The following is a 20138-nucleotide window of genomic DNA, read 5'->3' on the forward strand; positions in this document are numbered from 1 at the left end:
TGCAGCTTGACTGGGAGTATTCCAGCAGCCGGCGTAAACTGTCCTTCCGCTGGTTGGAGATCACTTGACATCCAGTGGTGACTAGGTATATGAAACAAGTTGAAAATCGGTGTCAGCGTATGTGACTGAAGGTACTTCAGTCGGTGGGGGGCGTGTCGCTCGTCTGACATCGCCCTCCGGACGATTTTGACCTGATTGCAATGGGTCTCGTAGAGATGGTGATTGATTGAGAATATCGATACTTTCAACCATGGCGCCGATTGTAGCAACGTTGGTTGGCGCAGGCCAGATTGTGATGTAGTTTGGGTTGCAGAAGGGGTGGTGCAGGAAACGGAAACGCGCTGAACCGCGTCGACTTAATGGGCTGCGGGTCGCTGACCCCTGTCACGCACTGCAGTCGGCAGCTAGCTCGCGCCACGAGCGCCACACCCGGCGCTCATCCACTTACAACTTGAAGGCTGAGAATTTCCCAACGTCAAGTTCAACTACGAAGTACACCTGCGCAGTCGACGCCTGCGCACGCCTTCTTTCCCAATTTCCTTCCTGTTACATTATAGAGACTAGTGTCACGTTGGGAATTGCTCAAAATGGTAAGTAACCAGCATCACATACCTTCCCAAGCAACTATCTCCGGTACTAACCTCGCCTTCTCCAGGCGCGCAACTCAGAAAAGGCCCAGTCGATGCTCTTCCGCTTCCGCGAAGCGCAGGCCGCCGACTTGGGCATCATCGACGGCGGGCGGGCGCGCCGACCACGGGCCATCACCGAACAAGACAGCATCCCCGCGTGCGAGAAGTGGCGGGGCCAGGTCCTCAAGGAGATCTCGCGGAAAGTGTCGCGCATCCAGGACCCGGCGCTGTCCGACTACGAGATCCGCGACCTCAACGACGAGATCAACAAGCTGATGCGCGAAAAGCACATGTGGGAGGTGCAGATCCGCAACCTGGGCGGGCCCAACTACATGCGTGCCGGGGGGAAAGTGTATGACGAGGCCGGCAGGGAAATACAGGGCGGCGGGAAGGGGTACCGGTACTTTGGGCGAGCGAAGGAGCTGCCGGGGGTCAAGGAGCTGTTTGAGGCGGCTGCGAAGGCCAAGCAGGAGGACGAGAAACCGCTCGAGGAGAGGGCGGATCTGAAGAGGCAGGTGAATGCGGCGTACTATGGCTATGCGCCGGGGGAGGAGGACGACGAGTTGTTGGAGTATGAGCGGACGCGGGAGAAGATGGCGGTGGAGACGTTGGCTAAGGCCGGGCCCGCCGAGACGCCGCCCGGGTGGGAGGCCCTACCGGGAGATGTCGGAGATGGACGGGTGTGGGATCTGCCCACGCTGGACGAGGTGCAACAAGAGTTGGTCGAGCGGAGGAGGAGAAAATTACTGGATCAGTTATGAGGCGTTATTTCTGCCCTGTGGTTTGTAGCTGGCTTATGACATTTGCGTGGGTTGGGTAGTTCGGCGTTGACGGCGCAATGGAATGGTCCCCGGGGGTTCTTCCGTTTATCAGCCCTGTTCCGCCTTCATGAAGAGTACTAAAGGCATGTCGGGAAGCTCTATATACACTAGACACATGAGCAAGACAAGGAGGTCGCAGCTGGGCGCGTGGGACAGCTTTTAATCCCCTTCCCGATGAAGTTCCATGTTATCAACTTGGGCATGGTAGAAGTGTGCCACGCATCCAACAGTTCACTCCATGCAATGAGAATTCAACCAACACGGAAACCCTCGATCAGACATGGCACAATACTGATATAACCACAGAATAACCCGACATATCCCAAGCCAAAAACGCTCGCATACGATGCGCGGTCTAAAAACCGACAACATTACGTAGGTAGTACACATCTAGCAACGTTTTGGCCAGTTCTTCTCTATCCAGCCAGCCATCAACTCGGTAAATGTCCCTTCAACATACAGCTGTACGTCCTTCTCGCCGTACTCGGCCCCGTAGAACCGCAGGGCCATCAGCACCCACGGCGTGATGAAATCCAGGAACACAAGGTCCACTGTTCCTGGCTCGCCCTCCGCCGGAAAGGCAAGCTCGGATTGGATGCAGTTCGGCACGACATAGAAGTTGATTGGGGAATGCACGGTATCATCCCCGTCATCGCCAATGTCATCTTCCGTGGTGTATCCCTCTGTCAGACGGAGTCTCTCCTTAAGGCCGTCAGCCAGGGGCTTCTGCTGCGTATTGTCCGCGTGCACATCTGCTGGAGCGGGAGCTTCGTGGATGATAGACTCTTGGATAAAAAGCTGCTCGGGGTTCGCCAAAAATCGGTTATCCATCGGGATCGACTCCATGATCCTGCCGGCATTGTTCAGCAGGGTGATGACCCTCCGGGCTATATGGTACGGAACATCGGGGATATATGTGAGGAGACTAGTGAAGGGCGAGACGATGTAGGTCGTATCCCGAGTGAATGGGCCCTTGAATATATCAAACCGGATAGCGCCTGTGTTGACAATGGCCAGACGCGGCACATCCTTCCGGCTGGCATTGACCGCTATGTCTGGGACAACTTCCTTTTCGAGCCAGGAGTAGATGCTGTCGTCTCCGGGATATGGCGAGCGCGTCATCCAAAGCGTCTTCGGAGCGCAGCCAAAGGCGTAGTCGAGATCGAGCTCCTTACGGGCCTCGGTGATCATGGCGGAGACATTGCGGCCATGCTCGGTGGGGAAGGTCGTAGCGTTGAGGCCGGCGTGGTGGTGCAACCCCAACAGGTTGTTGTCGATATATCGGCGATGGAAAGACAAGGGTGCCTTTCCTGACATTCTCGGCGTCCCGTGCAGCTCGCCATCAACCGACATCCAGCCGATCGTCTCAAAGTACCTCCCACTAGCTACGGCAAATGAGCGCGAGTCGTACGCTGTGGCGTCTCGGACGTGAACATGGCCGCCGAAGAAGAGGACAGGGGTGAGCGGGTTTCGCTCGCGGATGGCCCTGAAAATGGTGTCGAACTCTGGCATCCGGACCCCGACATGGCCAATCACGACAAAAATATCGGTCTCTTCCCTGATCGCATCCTGAAACCACTTCTCCCTGACGGTCTCCTTGACCGGCTGGACGACCGTGTTGTTGGCGTTGCCAGTGAAGTCGAAGAGAAAGCCGAAGGCAACAATGTCCAATTCCTGATTCTTTGTCTGGAATCTGCGATATCGTTGCGCCATCGGCATCTGCTCTCCGGACTTGGGATCTATGTAGTCGAGATTCGAGGCAATGTAGTTCTCTCTGAAATTCGGAACCGTGTGCAGGTGCTCGCGATCGGCAGTGGAGGCCTTGTAGAGCTCGTGGTTCCCTGTGCATATGATATCGACATGCTGCTCCCGATAGATGTCGTAGTAGTATTTCCCCTTGGGATGGGATGCATCGTACAAGCCATTGCCCTCGACACGATCGCCCGTGTCGACGAGCAGGAGGTCCACGCCACGCTCGTCGGCTCTCTTGCGCATGTGGTGGGCAAACGAGACATAGTCACCCCAGTCGGCCGAGTATTGCGATTCCTGTAGATGGCCTGCGTGCCATCCGTGCGTGTCCGTGGTATGCAGGAAATTCAGTTTGCCCCAGACCAAGTCACGCATGGGTCCAGGAATCGGGTCGGCGGCGCCGGGCTGCGCTGCAGCTGCCGTCCGAACAAACGCAGCAACAGCGCCAGCGAACATAGCCGTCTTTAGGCCCATTTTGTCCGATCGCTTCCGCGAACAGTGCCAACCGAGCTCTGCCGAGAAAGAATCGAAAACTGAAGAATGAAGGGAAATGCCCTCCAAATAATGAATTTCAGCCCCCTTAGTGAGGAAAGGTCGGACGCGCCATTCGGAAAGGGTAACGGTGAGGTGGTCATGAGGGCGGCACACGTCCCCTGGCCGACAAGGTGTTTGCCAAGAACGGCCGGACGGGCCGGGGGTGGGTCCAACCCGGCATCTCGCCGTCACCGGCACGGATAGAGGGGTCGGCTCCGGCCGCTTGAATCAGAATGGAACTGCCACCTGGCGCCAGAACGGGTATGCGTCTTCCGTACCTCACACAAAATCAAGGGCCAACTACAAGATTGGAAAGATGGAAAGACCTGGGATGAGGGTCTCCTAAATTACCTAAACAGGAAGAATTTAAGTTCCCCGGCAAGTACAGACATGGAACTTTTCAGATGAAAGTGTGGTCGAAACCCGGCCAGTTGCGTTTCGACATGAGACTCTGTTTCTTCAGATCGCAGAGTACCAAGCTACTGTAGATGCAAGGCACGGCTTCTTCATGTACGTTGCAAGGTGGTTCGCCTTGGAAAGTTGGAATGGACTCGATTAGTGGGTCTGTTCCTGATGAGTTCAGGTCACATCCATGATAAGGTCTGGGATTGCATCTGAAGCTGTGCAACAAGCTTCCGGCTCGGCCAACTCGGTTCCCCCGGAAATGCCATAACCGAGGAATCGCCAACCCGCAGGCTCAGCCACCACGAGCGTGGGCGATGGAGCTTTTCATACGCACTGATACGCTCACGGAAAGCTGACGGGCGCTTCCGCCAAGCCCGACGTGGATGTTCCCGCTCCAGCCCCGACCCCGCATGTACCCCTCCATTACGACACACCGTGGGCCTGCAAGAGCTGTGTTGTCCCGAGCTGAGAAACATGGCAGGCGATAGATAATATGTCACGGTACCTACATACAATGGCCGGGCAGCCAGTGAATGTGCGTTGCCTCGGGACCCTGCAGTAGTAGCTGTTCCTCCCTGCGTCCGGCTCGCTTCGAGAAGGCCGATTCCATCCCCTAAATAGGCCGATTGCCCTGCATTTCAGTTCCTCACGTGTCTCCTCTTTCCACCATTCGGTAACTGGGCACGAGGACTACCTTTACCTAGGCGGTGGGAAACGGCTCGTAGGCTGTTGTTCACTCTTTTGGAGCTTCTGGTGGCGCCGTCCGAATTACCTTAGTGGTCATTGTTGTTATTGTTCTAGGCTTCTTCCCCGCGCCCCCGTCGTCATTGCACTTAGATGACCGCACTCCCACCCGGCCATTGTGCATTGTTGCTGCCGCTCTTACATTCGCTTCCTGCCCGAACTCCTCGCATCAACTCCAACCACGGATCGCTGCTCTAAAGGGTCCGAGATCAATATGGCTACTACCATAGCCGAGGACGTACCACGTGTGCCGGTTGAGCCCTTTTCCCCCGAGGACTTTGAGACGGCGTCAATCCGCTCAGCTGCTCCGTCGTATAGTAAGTCTGGTTTGGAACACTCGGATCCTCCCCTTGTTACCCATAACCCGGATTACTCTCGAGCGGCCAAGACCCGCCTGGTCCCCTTCAACTCACCGCTAATCATTCATTATCCTCCCCCAGCATCTGACGCCCCCTCCTATCACTCCACCAACCCACACCCTGACCCTCTCCCTCCTCCATACTCGCCACCACCGCGCTCGACCCCTTCGGCAGCAGCGCGCGCCCACCCAGGCAGCGTGTCTTCGCTGCTCGAACCCGCCAACAACACCAACGATCCGGCCCCTCGCCGGTACGGCCTCCCCCCCGTGCCAAGCGGGCCCCCACGCCAGCATTCGGACATCCCCTCCTTCTCGCAGTTCCGCATTCCGCCCTGGTCGACCGCCAGCTCCAGCTCGGCGAACCCCACGGCCCGCATCTACCAGAACGTGGCGCTGCGCCGGGCCAGCGCGGCCAACCGGTCGACGGCCGACCTGGACGGCCTGATGCGGAGGGTCATGCTGGAGCGGATCGAGGAGGAGGAGCGGAACCGGGTCCGGCTGCTGGAGGATCCCTACCTGGTCGGCGAGGAGGCGGCGGCGCGGGCGCGGGCGGACAGGGTGGCGCGAGAGTCGTCGCCCGGGAACGGTGATGAGATTCTGATTCGGGAGGATCGGAGGTGGGACCGGTTTCTGGGTGAGTTTCTTCTCTTTCCGTTTTCTGTCAAAGAGTCATGAGATCGAAGATGGCTGATTATTGACACATCCTATCTTTGGGTCACAGCCCAGATGAAGGACCGGGAAGAGCGAGAGCGAAGCTGGAAACGGTTCCGGCGCGAGGCAGACAAGCGGTCGAACAGCAGGCTTGCCTTCCGCATCGGCGCGAGATTTTAAGGGGCGGTTATTCCTTCCAGGTTGTGTGTCTCCTTGGGCTTTTCGGCGTTGTCCTTTTCGCATGGCATTGCGAGCTGCTGTGCTCTGGTTGCTTTTCATTCCATTCCTCTTTCCATCCTTGCCCTCCTTTTTCTCCGCCTTCAGGGGGTTCAAATTCGACCTTTTGCATTGGGCGGGAATCCGTCGGGCGTTGCATTGGTGTTAAAGGATTGGAGGCACTGGCTTTGGCAGATTGCCCGGTTAGTAGTGTAGGTTGGCCTCGGTTTCAATGTCTGAATCCATGATTGGTCGGATTTGGTAAAGATCGATGAACAACGTTAGCAAGACATCACCTTGACGGTAACCACTGCGTGAGGTGGCTTCTAGGGAACCGGTTGATTGGGTACCGTGTGTCTCCGGCGTATCTCCACATCTGATGCATGGCACAGCTTTTTGAGCTACAGCCCTCGCCGAAGCGGCACGGTGATAAATGGGGAGACAGTTAGTTCCGCATATAAAGTTCCAGATTCTTGCCGTACCTATCCCAGCTCATGACCCTCTATGAAACAAGGACACATCCTCAACGCCAGGCCAAATGCTACTAATGACACATCCCCTTTCCCCATCCCCGGTCGGGTCTCCTTGTATACAACTTGTACATCCCAGATTTGCAGGCGAAAGCACAGTCAAGCGGAGCTTAACCCTTGCTCTTGGTGTTGAGGATAAGAGCAACAATAAGCCTGCTAGCTTGTCAGCGACCTCTGGTGAGTGCCTCAATTAGAGTTATCCCTTACCCGTAAAGCCCAAGCACTTCGCCGAAAATGAGGATCAGGACCATGCCGACGAACACCTTGGACTGCAGCATATATGCTCGGACACCGTGATCGCCCACGATGCCGATGCAGTACCCGGCCGCAAGACCCGTGAGCCCAACCGAGAGCCCGCATGCGAGATGCATGAAACCGCTGGCCGAGCGTCAGCACTTGATATGAACATTATACTCTGTCGGGCAGGAACGCACTTGAATAGACTGTAGTTAGCCCCATACGCTGGGGGCTGGAGGTCGGTGGCAATCAGGACCGAAATCACGAGCGCATAGACGGCGATGATACCAGACATGACGACGGGAATAAGGGACTGTTGAAGCGGGTTAGCAGGCCGGGTAGGGATGTTAGGTTCTGGTAACCGTTGCCTCCACGTCTCTGCTCACCTTCATGATCAGGTCCGGCCGGAAGGTGCCCACGCCGGCGATGCCAATGCCGGATTTTGCGGTCCCGTACGCTGCCCCCATGCCTACAAGCCCCGTACAACGTTAGCCATCGATCGATGCCAACCCGGGAGAAGGATTGCATATAGATTCGGGGACGTAGGGGTTGTCCGTACAGCCGAAGATCATGGCCGCTGCGATGCCGCCCTGCAGACATGAGCGAGTTAGCGTAACTGCTGCCAGTTGTGCCTTTGTTTCCTTCGCATCCTCCCAACTCCAAGCGACGCCGGCACGTACCATCCCGATGAAGGGTGCAAACTTGGGGCTCAACTCCGACTCCGCCATTGTGATGGGTGTTCGGAAGTTTAGGAGAAGAGGGCAGTATCCTAATAGCCCCAACAGAGTCAATGCGCAACTATGTTTGAACCAATGCTGTGCTGATGAGCGCTGAACTGTTGTCTGCGGGTTTGATGCACCAGTCAACCCGCACGGCCCCAAGCTGGGAGGCTCCAATGCTGCCAAGAACTCAAGCCAACAGCGCAAGGGCCGAGAAAAACTAAATCACGTGATGATACATACATCACACTTCAATCGGCTGGCCGTGCCTCGTCAGTGCCTCACAAGTGCGCCACAGAGCTTGGCTTCGGCATCACATTTTAAAGTTCTGCACTGCTGCAGTTCCATGGGAAGGGAACCCCGTCTGTTTATGGGGGTCCCGCTCGCTCATGCACAACACCGAAGAACCATTGAAAAGTGTCAACGTGACTCCCGGGAAACAAGCTTATTATCATCACGCTTGAGTATCACTGTCAACACCCAATAGGCAGTAAGCGGGCGAGGCTGCGTCTAAGCTCTTTGAAAGAAAGTTTTGCAACACCGGGCGTGCTGAATGAAGCATCCGAGTCGTCTGTGCTGAAAATAACATGGACGTTTGCTACAAAAAGCGATTCTTGAATGGCTGATGACCTCAGCAATGCTCACTCATCCGATGCAGACGCTTATGATAAGATACATGGCATCTCGCCCGCAACCTGTGCTCTCCTTACGCTTAACTACCACCTAGTATTCCAGAGAAGCCTCCAATTCTCGTCCCTGTCCGAATTCAGGGGAAACAAAGCTGCGCCACACCCTACTGGCCGATGCGGAGCCTGAGCAGCGTTTAGTTAGTGGATCACGAAGGCACTTAAGGGTCGGCATTGCAAGCAACGTCCCGACGCCGCGTGGCAGCTGAGGTGCTGTCAAAGAACACAGCTGTCTCAGCTTGATTGTTGATACCTATCACGAACCGACAACCTTGTCCCACGCCCAACCGCCAGGTCGCAGTCCGGCATCTCCGCCTTGCAGATGAGGCTTTGTTGCAGGTAACTAGTCAGAGCGGCGTGCTCGCGGCGCAACTCGGTTGTCGGCTTGTTCCATCGCAGGAGCCAGGAGCCAGGAGCCAAAAATTGTTGTTAAGGGGGAGGGTAGCGAGACCAAATCGCCCAATAACGTCACCTGCCATCTGTGGCACAACCCGGAAACATCCTCGCGCAACCAGCAACATCTCCTGCTGCATCACAACCTCCCGACTGACGACCTTGACGACAAGCACGACAAGCACGACAAGCGACAACGGTAACGCCCGCTGCGGCTTCGGACGCGCCCCGGTTTTCCGCTTGGAGAGCAACTGCAAGCGATTCCGTGGCTGGAGGTACGGAGTGTCCATAAGTTCCTCCCTTCTCCACTTTTGATTGCAATTCAACCCCTTGGCGCCCTCCCCGACCGCAGGAACCGGTGCAGCACGACGAAACCCAGAAAGAAAGAAGCGTGCCGTAGCTGACGTGCCTATCTTGCACAGCAGCCATCATCATGGCCGACTATCAGCGCGACCGGATGCCGCCGGCAAGGCAGCCGCCACATCAGCAGTACGGACCGCCCGGCAACAACTACCAGCGAGATGCAGCTTTTTCGAGCATCTTCGGCGCGGCGCCCCCTCCGGGCCGCTCGCAGACGATGACCTCGTCCGTTCCACCGCCCGAGTTCTTGCAGGATGGACGCACACATACCATGTCGTCGACCACGTCGGGCATGCAGAGATCGCCACCCCAGCGACCGCCGCCAGGAGCCGATTACCGAAACCAATTCCCGCCTCCTCGGCCACGGCCCAGCGACGGCGGCCAGGGATATGCATACCACCAGGGCCAGCAGCGCTCGGTATCGAGTGGGCAGCAGGTCCCCTCTCCCCAGTACTTGCAGCAGCAGCAGCAGGCACGGCGGCCATATCCCGTCAGTCCACCATCCCAACAGCCGGGACCGCCGCGTTTCGACCCTCAGCGAGGACACCCGCCACCCCAGGGCTACTACAACAACGCGCAGCGAACACCTGCACAGCGGTTTCACCAGGACGCGGGGCCTGCCCCTGCCGTGAACATGGACCCATACCGATCGCAGTCTTTGGCTAGCTATCCGAGACCCCAGATGTACCAGCCTTCGCCACAGCCGTACCAGCAGCAGCAGGCCCCGGCCAACGCCTTCCGACATGCTCAGTACAACCAACAGTCGGCCCGCACCACTGCCCAAGGGCGGGTTGTTCCGGAGAGGCACATGGAGGACAGGACAATGACCCTGACCGGCTATCCCTCCCACGAACGATTCGACCGGAATACGCACCAGACGATGAGCGGCCGGGTGATTCCCAACAGAGGACCAGTGGGTGCCGGCGCTCCGGCGCCGGACTACATGGGCAGCCATGTTTCGCCCAACCCGGGTTACCCGACTGGATATGGGCCGCCTGGCTCGCAGACACGAACCACGAGCATGGCCTCGTCCATCGGCCCCGATAGCACCAGGACCATGTCGATGGCCTCTACGATAGCACCGTCCGTGATTGCGCCGAGCGAGAAGACAGACTCCCAGACGCTTGTGCAGCGTTCGTCCATGAGCAACTCGGTCAACAGCGAACGCCCGCCCACCGCCAAGATCCGGCCACCCATTGTTTACCCAGCGCTTCTCTCCCGCGTCGCCGAGTGCTTCCGCCAGAAGATCGTTACCGGTGACCGGACGAAGAACGAGCTGACATATAAGAACGCATTCAGCGGTGCCGAGGCTGTCGACGTTCTCTCGTACATCATCAGGACTACGGACAGAAACCTGGCACTGCTTCTGGGGCGGGCGCTCGATGCGCAAAAGTTCTTCCACGACGTCACCTATGAGCACCGGTTGCGGGACTCGACGTATGAAATGTACCAGTTCCGGGAGAACCTGACGGACGATGTGGAGGAGAACCCGACGGTGAACGGCGTCTTCGTCTTGCTGTCGGAGTGCTACTCTCCGACCTGCACGAGGGATCAATTGTGCTACTCGATCGCTTGCCCAAGACGGCTGGAGCAAGTATCCAGGTTGAACCTCAAAATGGGACCGGGCCTCAAGAGAGAAGGAGAGGCGACTGTCAACGACGATGACATGGACCAATTTGACGAGCAGAAACTCTGGATCAACAGCGTGCCCAAGGAGGTGGCGGACAGCATAAGCGACAGGGAGAAGAAGAGACAAGAAATCATTTCGGAGATTTGCTACACGGAACGAGACTTCGTCAAGGACCTGGAGTACCTCCGGGATTTCTGGATCTACCCACTTAGGGGCAAGATCAACGGCATGTCGCCCATTCCAGCGCATAAAAGGGAAAAGGTCGTCCGCACCATTTTCACCAACATCATCGACCCTCCCAGTATCCATGGCGTGAGCTCCAAGTTCGCCAGAGCCTTGACAGAGCGGCAGCAGAAGACTCCGGTGGTGAAGAACGTGGGCGACGTCTTTCTCGAGTTCGTGCCACAGTTCGAGCCGTTCATTCTGTACGGGTCGAAGCAGCTCGAGGGCAAGTTTGAGTTTGAGAACGAGCGGTCCATCAACAAGGACTTTGCGAGATTTGTCGACGAAGTCGAGCGGCGGCGAGAGTCAAGGAAGCTGGAGTTGAACGGCTATCTGACCAAACCGACGACGCGGTTGGCCAGGTACCCCTTGCTCCTCGAAAACGTGCTCAAATACACAGAAGACGACAACCCGGACAAGCAAGACATACCCAAGGTCTTGACCATGATCAGGGACCTCCTGAGCCGGGTCAACGAGGAGTCGGGCAAGGCGGAGAACCGGTTCAACCTGCGGCGTCTCCATGAGCAGCTCAGATTCCGGCCCAATGAGAAGGTCGATCTCAAGCTCACAGACGAGGGCCGCGAACTAGTCTTCAAGTGCCAGTTCAAGAAGACCCCAACGGAAAACCCGGATATCACTGCGTTCCTGTTTGACCACGCCGTGCTCCTGGTGCGCATCAAGCAGGTGGGCAAGACAGAGGAGGTCAAGGCTTACCGGAGGGTGAGAATGCTAAAAACCCCGTGTTTTGCACGTGTGTTGCGTGACATCGAGCTAATCTAGATAGCCTATTCCGTTGGAACTGCTCTCCATCAAGGAAATGGAGGAAGTGATTCCCCAGTCTGGTGCAGTGAAGCGCTCCTCGTCGAGCATACTCCCCGCACTGCGCAACACCGGAAACGAAACGAAGAAGGGCGAGGGCTGGCCGATCACATTCCGGCATCTCGGAAAGAACGGCTACGAGCTGACGCTGTACGCGTCGAACCAATCGGGCCGTCAGAAGTGGCTCGAGTTGATTGACTCGGCACAGCAGCGCCTCAGAGCCCGAGCTGACTTCCTGAACACGACCGTCATCTCGTCGGGCTTCTTCACCGGCACGAACAAGGTCAATTGCGTGGCGCCGTTTGGTGAGTTTGACCGAGGCCAGCAGCTTGAGGAGAAGAGCAGTATAACTGACTACTAGTAACCTTGATTCAGACGGCGGCCGCAAGCTTATCTACGGGACGGACAACGGCATCTACATGTCGGACCGCAGGTCCAAGGATAACGCCACGCCCAAGCGGGTCATTGACGTGCCGAGCGTGACACAGGTCGACGTCCTCGAAGAGTACCAGCTGCTTCTTGTGCTCTCCAACAGATCGCTGCTGTCGTACCAGCTTGGTGCCCTGGATCCCAACGAGCCCATTTCGTCCAAGCGGGCCAAGAAGATCCAAAGCCACTGCAACTTCTTCAAGACGGGCATCTGCCTGGGCCGCCACCTGGTGTGCTGCGTCAAGAGCTCGGCCCTGTCGACAACCATCAAGGTCTACGAGCCCAACGATGCCATGTCGCGCACCAAGAAGCAGAAGGGTCTCAGCAAGATGTTCAACGCCGGTCAGGACGAGCTCAAGCCCTTCAAGGAGTTCTACATCCCCACCGAGTCCACGTCGGTGCACTTTCTCAAGTCCAAGCTCTGCGTCGCCTGCGCCCGCGGCTTCGAGGTCGTCTCGCTCGAGACGCTCGAAACGCAGTCCCTTCTCGACCAGGCCGACACCTCGCTCGACTTTGTCGCCCGCAAGGAAGGCGTCAAGCCCATCCACATCGAGCGGCTCAATGGCGAGTTCCTGCTCAACTACTCCGAGTTCTCCTTCTTCGTCAACCGCAACGGCTGGCGAGCGAGGCCAGAGTGGCGGCTCGACTGGGAGGGCACGCCGCAGGCATTTGCACTCTCGTATCCGTGGATTCTGGCGTTTGAGCCCAACTTCATCGAGCTCAGGCATATTGAGAACCTGGCTGTGCACATCGTCCCGCATCGGAACATTCGCATGTTGCATAGTAGTACGCATGAGGTAAGTCTGATTTCCCATTTATCTTCTTAAGTCTTTCGCCGGGGAGCTGGAGGTATTGTGTAGTGCTAACAAGTATACAAAAAAACAGATCATCTTTGCATATGAGGACGAGCGCGGCGAGGATGTTGTTGAGGCGCTCGACTTCTGGAAGAGTCAGAGGAAATCGGAGCTCTATCCTACCGGTGCCACCCCGGGTTCGCCGATGGGTAACTCCGGTGGGTCGTCGCGCCTCGGCGTGCAATAAAATTCTAGCGGGCAGCGCAGTTCTAGATCTCCGTCCCAGGCTTGAGAAAGCCGGAGAGTCTTTACGTGGCGCACGCGGACGACGGCGTGGGTTATCGGTCTTGGTGGTCCGGTCCACCTCATGCTGCTATCAGTCACGCCGTTGTGGAGGTAATCAGAGGGTCAAATGGTATGTTTTCCCTGGCGCTCGGTTCTTGTGGTACCGCGGCTTCCCGATCCGCGTTGCTCGCCGAGCGTATAGGGGTAGGGGTCAATCCATAAGCGTCTGGACGCGGGTCATCAAACCCAGGCCGGACGGATCCAGCGCGCTTCGGCTCGGAAAGGAAGCCGGGGCGGTTGGTTGGACGTAATCCGGGTTCTAGGTGCTGCTTAGGTTGGGAGCTTCGGCGGTTTGGCGGCGGTTGGAAGTTATCTCATTGTATTCAGCATTTTGCTTCATCGCATATGCGGCCGGGGGGTTTTGTCAGACGGAAAGGGAAACGTCCTTATAATCTCGCAGTCCTAGCTACCCATAGTATCCTTCTGGTTGTCTTGGCTTATCATATTTTCAGGTGCCCTGTTGTCTGTTTGGTTCAGGGCGAGAGACACGGAAGAGAGGGAAGACCTCACCATGTATTCTACGGTTTTTTATTTTCTCTTATAACTGGTTCGCATTCATGGGACTTGTCCAAGGCGCGTGCCCCTGCGAGTTATGGTGGTGCGGAGGACATCGGTGCTGACTGCGACGGCTGTTGAGTTAGAGCTTGTATGTAATATATGATAACTATATCTTTTGCATTGCGGTTCTTGTGTAAAGCTACGTGTAGCATGAGGCCTCACACGGCTAGACCCAATTGTAAGCGGCGCACACACAAAGAGCCGCCTCCCACCATCACCGACTACCCCCTATGTTCAACCATAAAAATAAAATCTAAGGCAACGTTCATCTGGAAAGCTTGTACAAGGATCGACATGTCCCTTTCCCGCGTCCAGTTCCAAAGCGTGGACCACTCGGCATGCCCATGAAGGCCTCCAAAAGAAGGACCGCAGCAGTGTGATGAAGTCAGGTCGCTGGAGACAGTCACATGCTGGTTTGTTTCTAGCTGTTGTAGAGAACTTTAGCGGGTTAACTGAAAGCTTCACGAACTGTTGGCTTTTCTTTCTTTTGCTTCTTTCACCTCTTCTTCTTTTTCATTATCTTCTTATCTGTTTCCATTCCTGCTCCTCAACTTGTCCTCTTCGGAGCTGTGCCGAGATCCGCTGAATGGATGCTAGTGACGAGATATCCAAGCAGTGACTTCGAACTCTCTGCTCGAGGCTACATCCCATTTGGTGGTAGCTGCTGGGATGTTGTCACTCGCACGAGGAAGCTTGTATCCTGGCCGTGTTTCAGCGCCATTGGGAAGCTTGATTCGATAGCAAGAAGATATGTATATAAGAAGAATCAATACTCCTACAGCGCCAGATCACAACGCCCATCTATTCACCCATCCTTATTAACGAAAGTTAGACCTAGCGAACAACGGTCAACAGCCCCTGACTACTTACAGCCGCTTGAGCTGACCTAGGCTTGGCTGGGAACCTACTAGTAATTTGAACCACAATCCGCTGGATCAGCCCCGACTCGATTGAAACGAGAACAATCCCAAGCCCATCTCCCAATGATAACTTCCTACTCAGAAAATGGAGTTGACAATGTTACTACCAATCGTCGCCCCCGCTCCGAAGATGGCCGCATTCCCCAGCTTCTTACCAAACTTCTTGCCGTGCTCGCCAAGCTTACTGTTACCCCCATCCTGCTGCTGCTGCTGCTGCTGCTGGTCCTGCCCTTGCCATTGGCCCACCGGCGCCGCCGGCGGGGGGGCATGGTATCCGCTGACGGGAACCGGCGCAACCGGATAGTATCCTGCCGCTGGACTGGGTGCCGGGTGCTGCTGCTGCTTCTCGTCCACACTGCTGTCGACGACGACGTAGTTCCGCGGGAAGATGCCTTCCTGGCCCGTCCGCAGGTTGCGCCCCATCCACCAGTCGGCGTTCATGTACTCGTGCACGGCAATCCGGTCGTCGCGCTCGAAGGAGCAGTCGCGCGCGTCCGAGGCGTGGTACGTATACAGGGCGCGGGCGTGGACCAGGACCGGTTTGTCCGGGACCGTGGCCGGAGGCGGGTTGCGCGCGGGCAGGGACGGCGGGGAGGCGGTCGATTGCGCGTAGGACGGCGGTTGCGGGGCAGGAGCGGGCGATTGCGATGGGAGGCTCGTTGTCGAGGCGGGCGTTGCGGGCGCGGGAGTGCGGGTTGCTGCCGCCCCGGAGAGGGGCGTTTCGGCGGGAAGGAGGGCGGTGATGGAGTCGAAGGCGGTGTCGGTTATGATTCCTTTCTCGAGGAGGGATTCGAGCTCCTGGTACGAGGTTAGTGCCGGTATTCTGAAGACGGCGGGAGGTGGATGATCATGGCTTGCATTCTTGATCAGTCGGAGAGACCGGTTGGTCTCGATGACACGCTGGCGGTCTTCGGAAACCATGGCGGGGGTTGTTTTACCAGACTGCTAAAGAGATTCCGTGTGGTCTAGAGACAGTGTTATGACAGAAACGAGGAAAACAACTGTTGACTGGTTCAAAATGCTGTAGGATATCAGGGGACTCGATGCGATTGATTGCCTTTGATGTTCCAGTGTCCAGGTTGACGGAAGATCGGACTCTCCTACCTTCCAGCGAACTGAAGTGGGGAACGGCAAAGCGGCAACGAAACGCACCGAGGATGGGTGGGTCACGGCCCGCTTTAGCGCTGCAGTGATCCACCAACGCTCGAACGGGGTCATGCAATGTGGATCTGCCATGGGCTGCCTCTTTGCAAAATGCGTAACGCTCAATAGGAAAACTGTATTGCTTCGTAATAGTCGGCTGCAACCGTATATGGAAGCACTCTTTCTACGCTCCGTACTGATGGAAAGAACGTGTGTGATGGGAAGAATGTATTGACGGAGAGAATATCTGTACTGAGTACTGACGGAGCTGATGGCTGTACTGACGGAGGTAGTGGCTATACTGCGGTAATGTCCGTATTGTACTTGTATTGGCGGACAAAGTCAACAGTACTGACAACGAGAATCAATCTCTATAATCCGTACAGACGCGGATGCTCGTACTACTAGTAATCGGAAGCAATGTGTCCTGACGCTGAGAAGGTCCGTACTGACGGAAACTTGGCTGTCATGGCTGTGGCATTATATATTGCACAGCACATACCGTACCAATACCTTCTATCGGAATTGCCCTCTCCCGTTGAGCCGCGGGCATGGAGTTCACGGGCTTTATTAGAGTAGACATCTTCACAGGTGAGGATATCAAGAAACGATACCCTGGCACTCTGTAACCGTCAAACCTACAAGCGTCAGTGTAAGTGCTAGGGCTACATAAGGACTCGGATGGATTTACGAGCCATATATATAATAAACCCGTCGATGAATGGTACCAGCATGAGAATTAGGATGCGACCCTTTACCTCGAACATCCCTCCCCGTTCCTTATCTCAATGTACACAACTTGAAAGTCGTGATTGCTAGTCCAGCATCCAGTGCCGTGATCCATCGTAAACATAACGGAGAGCACAGCAGTCAGACCATAAAAATGATGACCTGAATGTACTGAAGAGACATTAACTCCATTACCAATGCTATTTCCCAACCTTGTATTGACCACCCTCAGGCCATGCCATGAAATGGAACTCCCAGAAAATATACCTGATGAGACCCGGATAGAGATGTTCGACAGATTGTATCCCGAACGAAGGAAGAGAGGGGAATGGAAGCCGCAGCTACACGATACAGGTACTCGGGCCATCACCTCACCAGCCCGCGCGTCACGTATTCGTCTCACCCACCACTGCAGTGTCAGTGTCCGTGTCAGTGTCAGTGGCCTCGGGCCATTTCGGCAACGGCATCGTGGCGAATTTCTTCCCGTGCTTCTTTTCCAACTCAACCCTCAAGATCTCCACGGCCAGCTCCCACCTCCTCTGCAACCGAGCCCTGCGCTCCGAAAACGTCTGCTGGAGTACCTCCTCCTCGTTGGCAAACTCGATTGCAAGGTCCTCGAACTCCTCGGCCCGCCGGTCCATCAGCGTCTGGATCTCCTTCCCGTGCCGCTTCAGAAGCTCCTCCATACTCTTATCCTGCTTCTCCCGCAGGCCGTTGATTTGGGATTGGTGTCTCCGTTCCATTTCGTCGCGGGTCTGGTACTGCAGCCGCAGCTGTCCCCAGTCACGATCGGTTACTACCCGCCTCAGGAGCATCTCGCCGTTGTTCCCGTCGCCATTCCCCGTTGGCGGGACCGTTCCGTTGCAGTAGTCTTGCATGTACTTGAGCTTGATCTTGACCGACTTCTCCTTTTCCTTCAACTGGGCTTGTAGTTCGATCTCGACCAGGACCTGGCGGTCTTCGAGATGCTGTTCAGTCTTGGCGTGGCGCTCGCGCATCTTGTCCGCGAGATCGGAGAACTTCTCGACCAGCGCGAGCTTCTTATTGGATTGCCGAAGTCGCATGGCCTCGCCCACCTGCCCCTCGAACTTCCTGAACCGGGTCATTTCGGCCTCCAGCTGCTTCCGCAGCGCCCCAAACTCGACGCTATCCCGTGTTCGCTTCTCCGCCTCCTGCCTGGCAGTCTCTGCCGCTTCGGCCGCTTGCTCTCGAGCAGCTTTCTCGGCCTCGAGCTCCGCCAACCGCGCCTCCTCCTCGGCGCGTCGCCGCTCCAGTTCTTCCTCGCCGTTGCAGAAGTTGGGACAGCCGACCGCAGGGTCCCAGACCGCGCCGCAGATGTAACAGAACTGCGCCTTGCACCGGCAGGTCATATGGGTGCAGCCCTGCGCCAGCTCGACCAGCATCCGGCACTTGTAGCAGCGCCGCCAGCCGGACTTCTCGCCCATCTCGAGCACGCGTTCGGACTCGTGGTCCGCCGGGCAGTCTTGGCCCACCTGATGAGCGGCCTGCTTGCACATGGAGCAAACGCGCGTCTTGCAGTGTGTGCACACCACTTCGAACGGGTGCTTGGGGTCTGCCTTGCTGGGGCGCGGGATGAACTCTCCACAAGATGCGTTTGGACAGAAGATTCTCGCCTCCCAGGGGGTGCTGTACTGCACCACAGCCTTGAGAAACTGCTGCTGCTTATCTCGCGGAAGAACCATTTTGATGGTTACGCTTGGGATTGGTTGTGTGCAGCACCTTGGCGGCATTTTCCTTTCTTCCGACAGCGACTGGGTGACCAAGACGGACAAGCATTCGCGGCAATAGCTGTGACCGCATGGCAGGGTGAGCAGAGTATCGTTGTCGGCGACAAAGTCTTCGCGACAGCATATGCAGGGCCTTCAAGAAGTCATCAGCCTGTGCTCCTACATGATTCCTGACTTTACATCTGCTTACATGGGCGTGTTTAGGCCTGGTCCCCTCTTTCGCAGCCTCCTTGCGAGGCTCCGAGTGAAAACCATGACCCCTTTCCTGGAGCCCGACTTTGTCCTAGCGCCGGTCGACCATCTAGGCTTTTGGCGGTTGGGCTTGAGGAATTTGGGCTGATCGAGGGCAGGATCAACTTGTCTGATATACCTGTCGTATTGGGAGAAGCTGAGGCTTTTCGGTCTCCTCCTATCTGAAGTCTCGGTCAGCATCGTGGCGGCCGCTGGCGCACGATTTGACGTCTGCGAAGCGAGATCCATATCTGCCGTCTGGCTCAATCCCACAGATGCCGTGCGAGTATGCTGCAGGTTTGGAGTATCACCGCTATCGCTGCCAGGGCCCCTCGGTTCCTGGGCGCTGTTTCGCCGAGATATTGGCAGCTCGACCCCGAGGGCCACTGCTTTTGCGATCAATTCCTGGTCAATATCCGCCTCGGTCGCGCCATCTGAGCGGTTAAGGACCTGGCTAATATAGTCGGCAGCGTCAAGCTCCGGAGGCCGGATGAGACCGTCGACCGGAGCGGGCAGGAGCAACAAGCGTCGAGGCATGGGAGCTCACAAGCGACGGATGCAGTCCGATCGACGGTTAGACCGAAGAGACGGGGAGCGACTTCGAGGCCGTCAAGCTCGTGGTGCCCCGTGTGGAAGGTGAATACATGGCCTGGCATCCAAGCTCGATGGCTCTGGACAGAGGATAAGGTACCCTCATATGACCGTGGCATGCGATCAACTGCAAGATGTATGACGAGGGTCGAGGGTGCCGTGTGGGACGTGAGACGTGGGTTGAGCGTCCGCTTGCGTTGAAATGGGCAAGGGACCCTTGATTGGGCTGCTTGGCTGATCGTTGCCAAGGCGGTAGCTGCCCGGCCCTGCGATCCACAAGGTGCCACGACACGCACTCACGCACGACTCGGAGTCCTGCTGAGAACAGGGAGGGTAATAATAAGCGCAGGAAAGAATAGGATTCCTGTGTCCGTAGATGCTCGTCTGACTGAGCCGATACGGATCGGCGGTAGGCACCAGACGGACCGGGGGATGCGTTGGTGTAACTTCGATGAGCTGCCGGTCGGGAAAGCGCAGGTGGGTGTGGGTGCTGTGATAGGCTGCCAGTGTAGAGTCCACCTACACAGTACCTAGACGGGAGTGCTTTGTGTAACCGTTCTGTTGTGTATTGCACTGCAACTGATGTGAGTGTCTCGCGTCCGTGCAGTACTGTACCTTGTGAGATGATTTAGGTAACTCGGCTGTTTGCAGGTCCCACATACTCATACGAGTAATCGTACGAGCATTCCGTACCCGGGCTAAACAGACGGCCTGCCCTTGAGAAAACGCTCGTTGGCGGGAAAAGACCGCGATAATAACGCTGCCAGCAAGACGGAGTTTGAAGCTCAGCTGTTTGCGCAGATGAATTGGCTTGCTGCCCTGTGGGGCTGTAGTATACAGCGGCATGTCTCCGTACGTAGGCGAGGTAGGAGGTAGGGTCTCTCTCCCGCAGCGTTGCGGTGCGGAGACGATTTGCATGGGATTTCAGAAACCGGATCCTGATGGCG

The 20138-nt window shown here is 56.6% G+C and overlaps 8 protein-coding genes across 8 annotated transcripts; 4 read left to right on the forward strand and 4 right to left on the reverse strand.

Moving 5' to 3' along the window:
• Positions 1-587: 587 nt before the first annotated feature.
• On the forward strand, positions 588-1390 carry B0T15DRAFT_507451 (Isy1-like splicing factor; the record flags this gene model as incomplete). Its single annotated transcript, XM_062867651.1, has 2 exons — positions 588-590; positions 656-1390. The coding sequence occupies 2 exons, from the start codon at positions 588-590 to the stop codon at positions 1388-1390; spliced, it is 738 nt and encodes a 245-aa protein (XP_062726601.1).
• Positions 1391-1615: 225 nt separating this feature from the next.
• Positions 1616-3833, reverse strand: B0T15DRAFT_51161 (Metallo-dependent phosphatase-like protein). The gene has a single exon (XM_062867926.1). It carries the CDS (start codon positions 3671-3673, stop codon positions 1841-1843), a length of 1833 nt encoding a protein of 610 aa, XP_062726602.1. The 5' UTR covers positions 3674-3833; the 3' UTR covers positions 1616-1840.
• A 791-nt stretch (positions 3834-4624) lies between these two features.
• Positions 4625-6408, forward strand: B0T15DRAFT_51187 (uncharacterized protein). The gene is made up of 3 exons (XM_062867942.1): positions 4625-5199; positions 5323-5874; positions 5962-6408. The coding sequence occupies exons 1-3, from the start codon at positions 5097-5099 to the stop codon at positions 6069-6071; spliced, it is 765 nt and encodes a 254-aa protein (XP_062726603.1). The 5' UTR covers positions 4625-5096; the 3' UTR covers positions 6072-6408.
• Positions 6408-7602, reverse strand: B0T15DRAFT_547644 (uncharacterized protein; the record flags this gene model as incomplete). The annotated part of the gene is made up of 6 exons (XM_062870182.1): positions 6408-6790; positions 6845-7015; positions 7072-7187; positions 7261-7343; positions 7434-7464; positions 7555-7602. The coding sequence occupies 6 exons, from the start codon at positions 7600-7602 to the stop codon at positions 6748-6750; spliced, it is 492 nt and encodes a 163-aa protein (XP_062726604.1). The 3' UTR covers positions 6408-6747.
• A 1080-nt stretch (positions 7603-8682) lies between these two features.
• On the forward strand, positions 8683-13279 carry B0T15DRAFT_51234 (CNH domain-containing protein). Its single transcript, XM_062867976.1, has 5 exons — positions 8683-8947; positions 9098-11604; positions 11669-12008; positions 12079-12929; positions 13018-13279. Exons 2-5 carry the CDS (start codon positions 9106-9108, stop codon positions 13171-13173), a joined length of 3846 nt encoding a protein of 1281 aa, XP_062726605.1. The 5' UTR covers positions 8683-8947; positions 9098-9105; the 3' UTR covers positions 13174-13279.
• B0T15DRAFT_519567 (uncharacterized protein) lies at positions 13280-13947 on the forward strand. Its single transcript, XM_062868440.1, has one exon. The coding sequence runs from the start codon at positions 13617-13619 to the stop codon at positions 13905-13907; it is 291 nt and encodes a 96-aa protein (XP_062726606.1). The 5' UTR covers positions 13280-13616; the 3' UTR covers positions 13908-13947.
• A 619-nt stretch (positions 13948-14566) lies between these two features.
• B0T15DRAFT_51248 (SH3 domain-containing protein) lies at positions 14567-15860 on the reverse strand. The gene is made up of 3 exons (XM_062867983.1): positions 15608-15860; positions 14738-15547; positions 14567-14643 (listed from the first exon to the last, which is right to left on the reverse strand). Exons 1-2 carry the CDS (start codon positions 15668-15670, stop codon positions 14828-14830), a joined length of 783 nt encoding a protein of 260 aa, XP_062726607.1. The 5' UTR covers positions 15671-15860; the 3' UTR covers positions 14567-14643; positions 14738-14827.
• Positions 15861-16739: 879 nt separating this feature from the next.
• On the reverse strand, positions 16740-19423 carry B0T15DRAFT_51304 (uncharacterized protein). Its single transcript, XM_062868019.1, has 2 exons — positions 18560-19423; positions 16740-18502 (listed from the first exon to the last, which is right to left on the reverse strand). The coding sequence occupies exons 1-2, from the start codon at positions 19135-19137 to the stop codon at positions 17008-17010; spliced, it is 2073 nt and encodes a 690-aa protein (XP_062726608.1). The 5' UTR covers positions 19138-19423; the 3' UTR covers positions 16740-17007.
• Positions 19424-20138: the final 715 nt, after the last annotated feature.

The sequence above is a fragment of the Chaetomium strumarium genome, assembly GCF_033439665.1.
Source record: "Chaetomium strumarium strain CBS 333.67 chromosome Unknown B0T15scaffold_1, whole genome shotgun sequence".
NCBI lineage: Eukaryota > Fungi > Ascomycota > Sordariomycetes > Sordariales > Chaetomiaceae > Chaetomium > Chaetomium strumarium.